General features: G+C 37.2%; 2 protein-coding genes and 1 long non-coding RNA gene across 3 annotated transcripts; 1 reads left to right on the top strand and 2 right to left on the bottom strand.

The window, feature by feature from the left end:
• Positions 1 to 410: 410 nt before the first annotated feature.
• LOC147495873 (uncharacterized) lies at positions 411 to 1,798 on the bottom strand. The gene is made up of 3 exons (XR_015197808.1): positions 1,113 to 1,798; positions 799 to 1,013; positions 411 to 703 (listed from the first exon to the last, which is right to left on the bottom strand). It is a non-coding gene; the product is annotated as an uncharacterized LOC147495873 (long non-coding RNA).
• A 1,970-nt stretch (positions 1,799 to 3,768) lies between these two features.
• On the bottom strand, positions 3,769 to 4,866 carry LOC147495872 (uncharacterized). Its single transcript, XM_086568486.1, has 4 exons — positions 4,834 to 4,866; positions 4,691 to 4,745; positions 3,919 to 4,536; positions 3,769 to 3,818 (listed from the first exon to the last, which is right to left on the bottom strand). The coding sequence occupies exons 1-4, from the start codon at positions 4,864 to 4,866 to the stop codon at positions 3,769 to 3,771; spliced, it is 756 nt and encodes a 251-aa protein (XP_086424612.1).
• A 10-nt stretch (positions 4,867 to 4,876) lies between these two features.
• LOC147495871 (uncharacterized) lies at positions 4,877 to 7,825 on the top strand. The gene is made up of 2 exons (XM_086568485.1): positions 4,877 to 4,886; positions 5,765 to 7,825. The coding sequence occupies exons 1-2, from the start codon at positions 4,877 to 4,879 to the stop codon at positions 6,481 to 6,483; spliced, it is 729 nt and encodes a 242-aa protein (XP_086424611.1). The 3' UTR covers positions 6,484 to 7,825.
• Positions 7,826 to 13,246: the final 5,421 nt, after the last annotated feature.

Here is a 13,246-nt window from a genome sequence, read left to right as displayed (position 1 = left end):
TGAATCCCTCAGTAAGTTTTATTGTTGCTTTAGAGTGGTGTCACTTACTTTGGTCAAAGTTTCGTGCGACAACTCTTTAGTGCCACTCACAATTAAAATGAAATGTTCTACTTTAAACGTCCATACCTCCAAACCAAGGCAAAGAGCATGTATTTAATAAGAATTAAACTTTAAGACTATTGCGAAAAAAGAATACTGCGAAGTTAGAACTTACTGTGAGGCGCCAAGTGAACCCGCTGATAATTGAATGAAAGCAACATTCTTCACATTAAAACCAACATTGTCACTGGGTAGCGGTTCCTGAAGAGCCTCATGGTGCATTTCGGGCTGATTTAACTTCAGTGGTCTATCCAATAGTGCCAAAGGTGATAACCATACCAGGTTTGATCAAACCAGTCGACACACGACCAACTGGCACAGTTCCAATACCACCAATCTTGTAAACATCCTGAAGTGGGAGATGTAGAGGCTTGTCTGTGGGTCTCTTGGGTTCTGAGATCAAGTCAAGTGCCTCAAGGAGGGATGGGCCCTTAGAACAATCAAGGTTGGTAGACCTTTCAATCATGTTGTCAACCTCAAAACCAGAGATGGGAACAAAGGGTATTTCATCAGGGTTGTACCCAACCTTCTTCAGGTAAGTAGAGACTTCCTTGAAACTTTTCTCATACCAAGCCTTGGAATAATTTGTAGTAGTGGCATCCATCTACACACACAAGATTCAATTAGGAATCTGTTGAATATACCAAGCTTCATAAAGATATTCACATAAACATAAACACATCAATAAAGCTGTTATACCTTGTTGAGATCAAGTCAAGTTCCTCAAGGAGGGATGGGCCCTTGGAACAATCAAGGTTGGTAGACCTTTCAATCATGTTGTCAACCTTAAAACCAGAGATGGGAACAAAGGGTATTTCATCAGGGTTGTACCCAACCTTCTTCAGGTAGGTACATACTTCCTTGAAAATTTACTCATACAAAGCCTTAGAATAATTTGGAGGAGTGGCATCCATCTACACACAAAAAATTCGATTAGGAATCTGTTGAATATATATACCAATGTTCATCAAGATATTCACATAAACATAAACACTTTAATAAAGCTGTTATACATTGTAACAACAACAAATCATCAGCTTCACTCCCCGAGTGAAGGCAAGTAGAGTGTCCTCACTGGTCTGACCATCCTTGGATATACCAGCTTCAAAACCTCCAGGGGTTGAGTCAATAATGAGTACAACACAATCAGACTATGAAGTACCAGTAGTCATGTTCTTGATGAAATCACGATGGCCTGGATCAGCAATAACAGTACAGTAGTACTTGGTGGTCTCAAACTCCGATAGCGCGACATCAATGGTGATGCCACGTTCCCTGTCAGACTTGAGCCTGTCCAGAACCCAGGCATACTTGAATGACCTTTTGTTCATCTCAGCAGCTTCTCTCTCGAACCTCTGAATCACACGCTTGTCAATACCTCCAAGCTTATAGATCAAAGATGACAGAACATATACTCCAAAACCATTAATAATAGGTACATACATCACTACATGTTAAAAAAAAACATAAATTCCAAACTATGAAGATCGCATGTTGCTTGCCATACCGGCATTTCTTTCTCCAAATTTCTTACACTTTCATCAGTTAGTCATATCTTGTACCATGTCTTATTCCACTATTTGAAATCAGCATATAATTCACCGCTCATCATAAATTGGTTTATGTAAGAAAAAGAATTTCACTTTTGAATAAAGTCCCAAGATGAGTAGCAACTAATGCATTTGGCAAATTAAATCATAACAGGCTATTCTAAAAAAATGAAGCGTAACTATAGTTACTTAAAAGTTTAATTTTATACCTTAAAGAATATTATGCAAGTCCAAATATAAGAAAAGAAGTTTGATTGTATTCACACATGTGAGGGTTGTGAGTGATCATCGCTGGCACTACATTCAGAATATGTTAAAAAGAAAACCCATGAATGCAGCACCGCTATATCAGGATATCAAGCCCGTAATAACAACATGTACAAATAATTTAATTGTTTCTAAAGCATTACATGTAGGCAAATTATTGAAAACCTCCTTGTAAACAATATTTTTTGTAGAACCCAACTGTTCACTGTGATTGATCAAAATTTTAAGTCCATTAGCGGACGACGTCCGTGATACATCGACATATAATTGGCCATGTGAGAAGACAGGTTTTGACAAATAAACTCCTACATATCTCAAAGTCTGACCCTGGCTCTTGTTTATCATCATCACAAAACATATCTTAAATGGAAAGTGTAGACGTCTCAAAATAAATAGCCAGTTCGAATAAGATGAAGATAGCACTATCCTCGGGATTGGTTCTCTATTTCCAATGTGGCAAATAGGCAAGATCTCTGCCTCAAATAACGCTGTCAAACTATCCTGTAAAAATAATGATAGGGACATGGGAAGATGCCAAATTTGCCAACTATCACAATTTTAAATTAAAAAAAAAAAAAAAAAAAAAAAAAAAATCAAAAATCAAAAATCAAAAATCAAAAATCAAAAATCAAAAATCAAAACAGAAGCTGGCCTTTTTTTCCTACATCATCAAATAACATTTGCGCTGAAAGTCTGAGTGTTTCTGTTAATCTGCCTGAAGCAGTAAGAAGTATTGGTACTGCTCTGCATGACCGACGTTAATGTCGGGCCGGGCATATACACAGGTAAGCATAAATGAAAAAAAAAATGTCCTGATCAAATGGCTTTTGTGCACATGAAATAGGTAACTTTCTTACCTGCACCAAAATGTCAATGCAACTCAAAGACTCCGCAAGAATAGAAGCTGCCAGGGGGGGTCAAAGCACTGTGATAGACATATAGCATACATCACTTTAATGGAGAGGGGGAAAAACATTATATTAGCTCCAACTGGAAAAACTTAACAGAGGTGAAAAACATTATAAGAGCATTTGCAATGCAGGTGATAGTTTTCACCCCCTCTATCACCGCCACCTCCTCACTTTTCACCCCCTCTATCACCAATCCGGTGATAAACAAGGTGAAGCTGTGCAATGCAAAGGTGATAAAAAATATCTCGGACGGGATGTTGGATTCCGTCTGGACATAAGATAAGACACAAAGCTTTTATAATTTTTTTTTTACTGACAGAGCTAATATAATGAAATAACATTATGATTTTGATAGAGGTAATATTATTAGCAACAAATAAAAATGTAGACTTCATGATTGTCATTTATGTCCTAATAGATATAAAGCAAACAAAAATGTTTTATAGCACATGATTCAAAACTGTTGCACAATATCTAGGATCCTACAATAAGGTGTACATAGCCTACATTAACATAGTTACATAGATATGAAACAAAAACTTACACAGCACTGTGCTTCAACAATGTTTGCAGTGCTTCATGCTTTCCAGCACCCAATGCGCTTTGTAGAGGAGTTCCAAGACTTGAGTCAATGTTCACCTCAGAACCTCTCAAAAGTAGTAATTCGAATAACTGGTTGTCTCATGTGATAATACCAACCCAAGTTAGTGATTCAAAGCAATAAAGAACATCATTTGAAACAGAAAAAATGGCAAAGGAAAAGAACCTCTTTCAGCAAAATAGTGCAATGGAGTATAGTGCAATGGAGTAAAGCCTGCATCATCTGTTGTATTATGATTGGGCACCTTATCCAGTAAGTAAAGTGCAGTGCCCAAAAGTGAATTTTATACCTTTGAGAATATTATGCGAGTCCAAATATAAGAAAAGAAGTTGGATTGTATTCACAAATGTGAGGGTTGTGACTGATCAGCCTCGGCATTAGACCCAGAATCTGTAAAAAAGAAAACCCATGAATGCAACACTACTATATTAGGTTGTAAAGCTCGTAATAGCAACATTTTAAAATAATTTCACTGTTTCTAAAGCGTTACCTGTAGGCAAATTATTGAAAACCTCTTTGTAAACAATATTTCTTGTATAACCCAGTTTCTCACTGTCAGAGTGATTGATCAAAATTTTAAGTCCATCATCAGATGACGTCTGTGATACAGAGACATATAATTGGCCATGTGGAAAGACAGTTTTTGACAAATAAACTCCAACATATCTCAAAGTCTGACCCTGGCTCTTGTTTATCGTCATCGCAAAACATATCTTAACTGGAAATTGTAGACGTCTCAAAATAAAAGGCCAGCTCGAATCAGATGAAGACAACACTATCCTCGGGATCGGTTCCCTATTTCCAATGTGGCTACCAATCAAGATTTCTGCCTCAAAAGCTCTCGTTCCTAAAATGGTAACAATCATCCTAGTGCCATTACAAAGTCCTCTGCTCGGGTTCAAATTTCTAAGCAACATAATCGGTACTCCAACTTTTAGTTGAAGAACATGTGTCGGCATACCAGACATTTCCAACGTGTTAAGAAATTCAGTAGGATACCAAATATCCTGATCTTCAGTTGTCATGGAATCTGAACTAATTGGGTCAGCACTCAAATACGTATGTGACTCTCCAGGTATGAGAGAAATAACATGAGCATTTATGTCATCTACAATATGACTTGTCGTAGTCAGGATGTCTAAAAGCTGACCCAAAAAGTGAGGTGGGTATTTTAGTAAAGGTAACTGGACTTTTCCCGCTTGGCAACAAATCGAAAAAGATGGACGACATGGCCGTTTCGACTTCTGGTTCCTTTTTCATACCAGGCAAATGCTCCACAATGATGGCACATTTGATCCATTGGTCCCAAATAATGGCCTATAATGAAAGTAAAAATCAGAGTCATATCTATGTTACCTATACATAACTCCATAACTAAAGAAAGAACATAACCCATTCATCATACCTGTGTCTCTTTCACTATTATGTGAGCATCCATTAGACTGTTCATGGCGCAAGGTCACATTAACTTCATCATTTTCAACGGTGCAACCATGTGTCTGGCTTGTGGTTGTTGTAGTTGTGCCATCCTCACGAACAACAGTACGTGAATGTAAACAAACCTTAGGCATAGGACGTTTAGACATCGGTCGGGACCTTTTATTTAAATGCCGATTACATAGACACTCAATATTCCTCTTGTTGTATCTCTGCTGAAGAATACTTCGACGAAGGAATCTCGACTTTCTCGCCTCCTCCCTGGTAACAGTATTCATTTGTGCCTGAATAAGGATATATCACAAATAATCGTAAGCTTTGGGTGATAGAATGACTGAACACACTTTTTTTTTTTATAGAGTCTGTGTATGGATGTAAATGAAAAATAAGGAGAAGGAAAAAATAACATATTAGAAATCAGTGAGGGATTGAAATAGGGAATTAGCAGTGAGGGATCAAGTGTTGCAACGCTCGGGGAAGGAAATACGCTTTGCGGTTTTTAATATAATGTTTTGTGAGGGAAGAAAACAGAGTGTTAAGATGACGTGGCGCTATGAGAACACGGTAAAGGGATATCCTTTTGTACATCCCGACTTCCAGCACCAGAATGGATAGAACCAGTAACAGACATATCAGACCTTATAATAATAAACACTAAAGACCTTAATCTCGATGAATATTCTAGTAAGTTTTTTATTAAGTTATCTCCTACTTTTGTTACTTATGTACTCAAGTTAGATAGTATTAAGCACAAGCCTCAACTAGCTTATACATTCTTTAGTTGGTGTGGTAGACAGAGAGATTATTTACATAGACTTGATACTTATGTTGTTTTAATTCAGATATTAGTGTTGGAAAAGGATGTAGACAGGATTAGAGGACTAGTTGAGGAGATTAAGAGGAGTATTTCAATTTCTGTAAAGAGAGCAGTGTGCCGATTAATGCCATGTTTTATTCTAGTTTAATTGATGGTCTTGGTAAAGCTGGGAGAGTGGATGAAGCGGAGAAGCTTTTTGATGAGATGGTTGACAAAGGATGCACACGAGATTCTTATTGCTACAATGCACTTATCGACACTTTTGCCAAGTGTGGAAAGATGGATGAAGCATTAATGCTGTTTAAGAGAATGGAGGAGGAGGGTTGTGATCAGACTGTTTACACGTACACCATACTCATTAGTGGACTGTTCAAAGAACACAGAAATGAGGAAGCATTGAAGTTTTGGGAGATGATGATTGATAAAGGTATCACACCTACACCTGCTTCTTTCAGAGCTCTTTCCACTGGGCTTTGCCTTTCAGGCAAAGTTGCAAGGGCTTGTAAGATATTAGATGAGTTAGCACCCGTGGGGGTTCTTCCGGAGGCGGCATATGAAGATATGATCCATGTCTTGTGCAAAGCAGGTCACATAGAGCAGGCTTGCAAGTTGGCTGATGGAATTGTCGATAGGGGGCGTGAGATATCTGGAAGAGTTCGCACGGTTTTCATCAATGCCTTGAGAAAATCAGGTAATATTAACTTGGCCATCAAATTAATGCATAGTAAGATAGGAATAGGCTATGACAGATGGCATAGTATCAAAACCCGAGTCAAGTTTCGAGTTCTCTTAGATAATTGAACTTGAAGTTTCTATATGTATGTATTTGTATATTACGTTTCTAAAAGTGAAATTTGGTTCCTTCTTATTATCTGTGTTTCTGCTCCAGTTGTTTTACCTTTTTAAATGCATATTTTTTTTATAAGTGATTTGTATTAAGAGGGTAGTTCACAATACAAAATTACAGTAAAAATTAAAGCGTAAAACAGTGAGTGAGGACCTCACTTGGTTACATAGAAAAAACTAAAATAGACAAACAAACTACCCAACAAAGACCACCAACATCACTCTCCTGCTAAGACATTCGACCAATCGAAAACAAGGTCTTTGAATCTATAATTCCTTCTTTGATATGTAGTGGACATCCAATGCCACAATAGCCCGTCTAAACTGATAACCCTTTGCCCCCTGAAGATATGGTTGTTTCTTGTTTTCCACGGCATCCAAATAGTTGCATACGGTAATAGACAGCATATCTTGTCCGTATCTTCTCCTTGGCCATAGTTATAGAAAATTTTGTAAAGACTCAGCTTGAGCAAGTAGTGGGAAAGCTATTACCCTTGGTTGTGTCAGCTCTGCCCACACCTCTAAAGAAAAAGAACAGTGTAAGGAAAGATGACAAATATTCTTATCAAATGTGTCACACATTGTACATACTTGAGACACCATAGTTCCCCTGTGTCTGAGTACATCAACAGTGAGAATGCAACCCGAAACGGCCTACCAAAATAAAATTTTCACCTTCAAAGAGATGGGAACCTGCCACACCAGTTTAGTGGGAAAAGAGGGGGGGTTGGTACTCTCTTGGTCTCTACCTTCAGCAGTTAGAATACCATAGAAAGTGCTCACCGAGAAGATACCATCCTTCGTTGAGCGCCACAAACACCTGTCTTCCTGGTCAGTTATCTCCACCGTATCCAAAAGCATGGCCAAGTTGGCATATTTCTATTTCTATTTCTTCCCCTACTTTAAATATTTTGACATCTATTCCTATTTCTTCCCCTACTTTAAATATTTTCAGTGCCAAGTTTACATACTTGGGTCTTCTACAGTGAAAACACCATCTCAGTCACTCATCTCATTAATAAAATTGTTCCAAACCAATGGTTCCCCCAGCAAGACATAGAACTTAGCGTTGTTTCTGAAATCATCTTTTGTACCACATAAATAGTAAACTATCCAAATTTCTCAAATTTCTAAGAGAGTTCGTGTGCTGGATAGCTGCATGAAAGTATAGACAGAGAGTGAGGAGAAAGTCCAACGACACCTCTTTTGACATTAACTTCAGCTCAGCAACAAGAGCCTTAACAGTCTTTTCGATTCCTCTGGTAATTTGAACTGGGTTTGCACCAGCTGCTACCACCTGAAAGTATTAGCTTTAATTTAGTAATAATGTAGACAAAGATGTGATTCTGAATTTGAAATAGAAAACGTAAACCATCACAAACCTTTACACCCTCGGCGATTAGACCTTGTGCAAGAACAACAGATGTGTTGTCCCATCCCCAGCTAAATCATTTGTCTTTGAAGCAGCTTGCCTTACTAACTTGGCGCCAATGTTCTCAACACTTTTAGCATGGTTCGATTTGGAAGAACGGTTTGCATTGTTGGCTGACTCTGAAAAACTTCCAAGAAAAAAGACCATATCTCAATGTCTCTTTACAAGCCACAACAACAGCTTCGCCATTTGAAAGCATTCCCACTATCTTCCTAAACACAAAAACATCAAAATTACTTCAAAAAAACAAACTTTATACCAAAACTAAATAAAATTCAAATGCCCAACATCAAATTACCTCACAGAAGAAAAATTCCTTCGACTTTTCAATCTAGCAAGAATAGAAAAAACAGCTAGACCACCTTTCAAACCAGCTCCAATTGCAAAACCTTTAGCAGAAGCATTATGGATCAAAACAATACAAACAAGCCAAGATCTACAACAATTAAAGTAAATAGAATTCAATAGATATATTCAATATGATCAAACAAAGAAGTATCAAAGATCCAATCCGAATCAAATAAAAAAACATACCTGAGAATATCTCTTTTGCTTTCTCTCTGTTTATTTTTGGGTATGGAATTTAATCCATTTACAAATCATCGATCAAATTGCCCCAAACCCAGCACAAGCTTAGCTTGAACTTTCAAAAACAAGAAAAAAAAGAAAAAGAAAAGAGTTATATAAATATGCAACAGTACTAGTACCTCCACTTGTTCGACAACTCTAATATTCAAGTGGCGATAGAACTAAGGATTGATCATTAAGGAACTGGTGTTGTTAGACATTTATAACAAAAGCAAAATATACAATTTATACAGGCATGCCAGACTTTTATAAATCAACCGTAAGTACAAGAACTGGTGTTTTACAAAAAAAATCCAAAAGAAATGCCTTAAACCAGTTCTGAGAGTATTCAACAAGCAACAGGCAGCCCCTTTCCTGAGTTTGAGAAAGTTCTCCAATCCGCTACTCCTAACATTGCTGCTCCTTCATCAATCTGTTTTGCGGAAGCGTAGTTTTCTATTGAAAATGAACATACAAATTTGTCATAAGGAAGCTAATTAGTGACAAAGTCACATAGAAAAAATATTTTGTAGTCCCCTCACACAACCTTTAAGAATATAAACCAAAAAAGACAAATTGAAAAAAAATTGGTAAAATAACACGTTAAAATAGATTGATAAGCTTGGGTACCTGATTAGCCATAGTAGCAAAAATCCAAAAGAAATGCCTTAAACTAGACAAGTGCGCACATCACATGTACCATAATAGCAAAAATCCAAAAGAAATGCCTTAAGCCACTGGAAGGTTGTCCAAAAGCCCCCCCCTAAGATCTTCATCATCAAAACTCAAAAAGATTTCACCCATGTTTGGATTATTTCCAAGGAATGTCATTCCACGCTTAAAATTTTCTTTGAACAACTCGAGACCTTTCAAGGCATCATGAACTTTCTGCATCATGCTAGGAGGTCGCTTCAAATTGTCCGACATTGCCTTAGCACCTTCTGCAAGATGTTCGAATGTCTTAGCTATCTTCTCGTCGTTCACATCTATGCGTGGTTTTTTTTTCTTTTGCCCATTCGAATTTTGACACGGTGATTCTTCTTCTACATTCACTCCGGAGCCTTGGATAGCATCTTCAGTATTGTCAACATATTCATTTACATTAACGGGGTCCTTATCATCAGTTTCATCTATTAAAGTAAACACACAACATAGTTATTAGCTTAGTAGTATCTTATCGCATAAAGGAAAACCACAAATAAAAAAAACATTTCGCTTAACTTACCATCCAATATAGGTATAGCATCGATTATCACGCATTAAAGTTTCCACCTCCATTTGCGAATCGTTTCCATATATAAAGTCAAGCATCTCATAGTGTTGAAGCCACTTTGGTTTTATAACTTAACTTGGTCGGGTGGGCCTACAATGATAATGTGATCACTCACTGTAAGTCCTCTAGAAAGCTAGCTTCCCTTTAATGACAAATATATTAAAGCGAAATATATACAAAATGGCTAAATCAATATCATTTACCTGAATATACCTCTCCCATACATCGGCATCAGCCTGAATGTACTTAGTTTGATGGTTAAAGGAGAAGCCACTCTGGGCTAGTAACTGTATAGGCACCCTTTAATGTCCTTAGCCTAGAGCGCACATTCTTCCATTCCACGTTTTGAGAACCAGAATTGGTTACGACACTTGCAACTTGAACTAGAGTATCTTTTTTGGAAATATTAGAATTTCCGAGAACCCTCCCTAGAGCGATGAATGATGTCAAACAAAGTTCGACAAAGGGCCTTGTCCATTCCATCGTTCAACGTATTTGATGCTTTCCGAGGAGCTTCGAATTGGCGGAGGTGGGGGTGGAGGGCGTGGTGCTTGGCTTCTAGCATTGTTATGTGACATTGTTCGAATATAATAAACCAAAATAGATTAATATAATAATCAATGTTCTATATCGACATGAAACCAAAATGTAACAAGAATTTAAGTAGAGCGTGGGACACGAAACCAAAACAAAGTTAAGATAATCATACACAAATCTAATCAAAGAGTTACTAATATAAGGAAGGCTATAAGGAACCATACTGTCATATAGAATAACAAAAATCATAAGCCAGAATAATATAAGCATCCCAGAGGCAAAACACATCATTCAACATTGCCAAAACAACGACAACAAAAAACATAAAGTTAAACCACTCTTGCCAACAACACACTAGTTATTCTTCTCCATTTCGTTCATCTCGATGCTCCCACATGTTTGCCATCAACCCATCTCTCTCCCATTTGCCTAACCATCTTTCCGGAGTCATGGTTATCCCCGCATCATCGCCTACTTCTCCATTTCCTTCCTCTTCAATAGTCGCTCTTTCTTCTTCCCATATATCATCATTATTATGAAGCAAAAAGTTATGCAACCCATAATATGCACAAATTATCTTTGCTTGTGTCTGAACGTCATGGTGGGGAGCGTGCCTAAGATACGCAAATATTTTCTTCAATACACCAATTGTCCTTTCAACAACATTCCGCAAAGATGAATGACGGAAGTTATACATTTCTTTTGCATTTCGGGACCATTGTATCTAGAGTTACGTTGTTGGTCACTAAGATGATATCTTACAGCACGATATGGTGTAAGGAAGTGTGGAACTGGCGGGAACCCAGCATCGGCGAGATAATACTTACCTATGTGAGAAAATTAATTAGAATGATTGCTGAATTTTAATAATACTAAAAAACAATTGGGATTTGAAATGTTTTAAGGATACGTACTATGTGGTACAATTAGTTTGTGCCCTGGCCGACTCACTGCATTTCTCAGCAAACGACCATCATGGGCGGAACCCTCCCAACCAGTAAGTACATAGGTGAATCTCATACCAAATGTACATGCCACTAAGACATTCTGAGTAACCTGACCCTTTCGATTACGATACCTAACTTGATCTTGAGGTGGTATGTAAGCTTCAAAGTGGGTGCCATCAATTGCACCCACAGCATCCTAATTAATATACCATCATCAGTAAAAGAATTACTAATTAACATTATGTGCATTAGATATATAGCTAACAAACCTGGAAAAAATGGTGCCAAGATTTAGGTGTTCCACCACAGTCGGCTGGAGAGTTTTCTATAGTAGCAGGTCGTACCTCATCTCTATGTAGCCTAAGCAGTGCATTTAAGACTCAGTGAAAGTATCGGTTAATTGTTTCAGTTGATCTAAAAAATTGAACTTCCAAATTCCGATTCCTCAAGTCGTGCCCAACCGTGTGTAAGAAAATGACTACTTGATCTTCAACCTTAATAGACTGACTATCAACTAACCCATATGCCCGCAATCGAGTGCATAGACGTTCAAATATGAATATTCTCATTCTCAACTGTTCGTAGCATATACGGTCACTACACCTGAACATTCGTGTGAACACAATGTTTCTCTAAGCATCCCAATTTCTAATGAGGGCCCTAGGAACTATAACCCTTCGCTTATTTCTCCTATACCATTGGTACCACATCATAGCCTGCATGATTGTTAGCATCATGGTAACCGCAGCAAACCTACGCACTTCGTCAGTTGGCATTCTACTTAATTAAATGGACAGTCATGCATGAGACCAAATAAGACAAAGCAAAAACATGGAAAACCACGATTGATAAAAATTTTAAACCCGTCAAGTGTGATTTAAAATATGCAATGGTTGTTAATCTTAAGAAAGTATAAAATAAACTATATGCTGTTAATCTCAAGAAAGTATAAAATAATCTTAGTAGGTACAAGATTCCCTTGGTTGCCAAGGGCCATGCTCAGGCTTGAGTAATATTCTGGAACAAATAACTTTTATCCTATTAGAAATACAGTAGTTTTTTTTTTATTCTTGGGTTGAACACAAGTACCACATTCCGGAACAAATAACTTTTATCCTATTAGAAATATAGTAGTTTTTTTTTTAATTTTTGGGTTGAACACAAGTAGTTTGTTCTTAACATCCTTGTCGTGCACTGGACGTAAGTCATAACTAATAATTAACCAAAATTCTCACACCCCCATTTCATAATTACACTTGAAATTAACCAAAGTGGCAAGACCCAAATAAAAAATACTTTAAAATTGACTAAAATAAAGAGATGGGTACCAAAATTGAACAAGAAGGAACAAGCTTTTTATCTAAAAAGTTGCCAAAACATTCTCAATACAAAATATATATATATTACCGAATAGAGAAAGAGAGGAGGAGGGATGAAGGAGAGGAAGAGAGAGGAACGAACCTGTTAAGGAGAAGAAGTGATTTCTTCCTTGAGAAAATCGCAACTCATTGGTTGGATTTTGAAGAAGTTGGGTTGGAGAGATGTTATCGGGTTTTTTTCTTTTGGTGCGACAAATTTTTTTTTTCGGTGGCAAATTCATGTGTTATTTTGGTGTTGCAAAATTTACGCAGCTTCCCCCATGCAAAATTTGTCACAAAAATGGTGGTAAATCAAAGGGTGTGGCAAATCTTTGGAAAATTTGCCGCCGGGTTAAAAAGGTATCAAACAGTGGCACATATGAGTTTTTTGCATTTGCCATTATTTGTCATGGTAAATGGGGCTATCAAACACAGCCTAAGCCTCTCAAAATCTCCAAATGATTGGTTCCTTACTGAGCATCAATACAATAGGTAGACCATAGTTCATATTTCCTTTAACAATATTCATAACATGAAAGAGAAAAAAATAAAAACCGGAAGAAAGAAGGAGCAAGAAGTAACATATATATTGACATACAAAATA

The sequence above is a fragment of the Coptis chinensis genome, chromosome 6, assembly GCF_015680905.1.
Source record: "Coptis chinensis isolate HL-2020 chromosome 6, ASM1568090v1, whole genome shotgun sequence".
In the NCBI taxonomy this organism is placed as follows: Eukaryota; Viridiplantae; Streptophyta; class Magnoliopsida; order Ranunculales; family Ranunculaceae; genus Coptis; species Coptis chinensis.
This window is presented reverse-complemented; position numbering and strand designations above follow the sequence as displayed.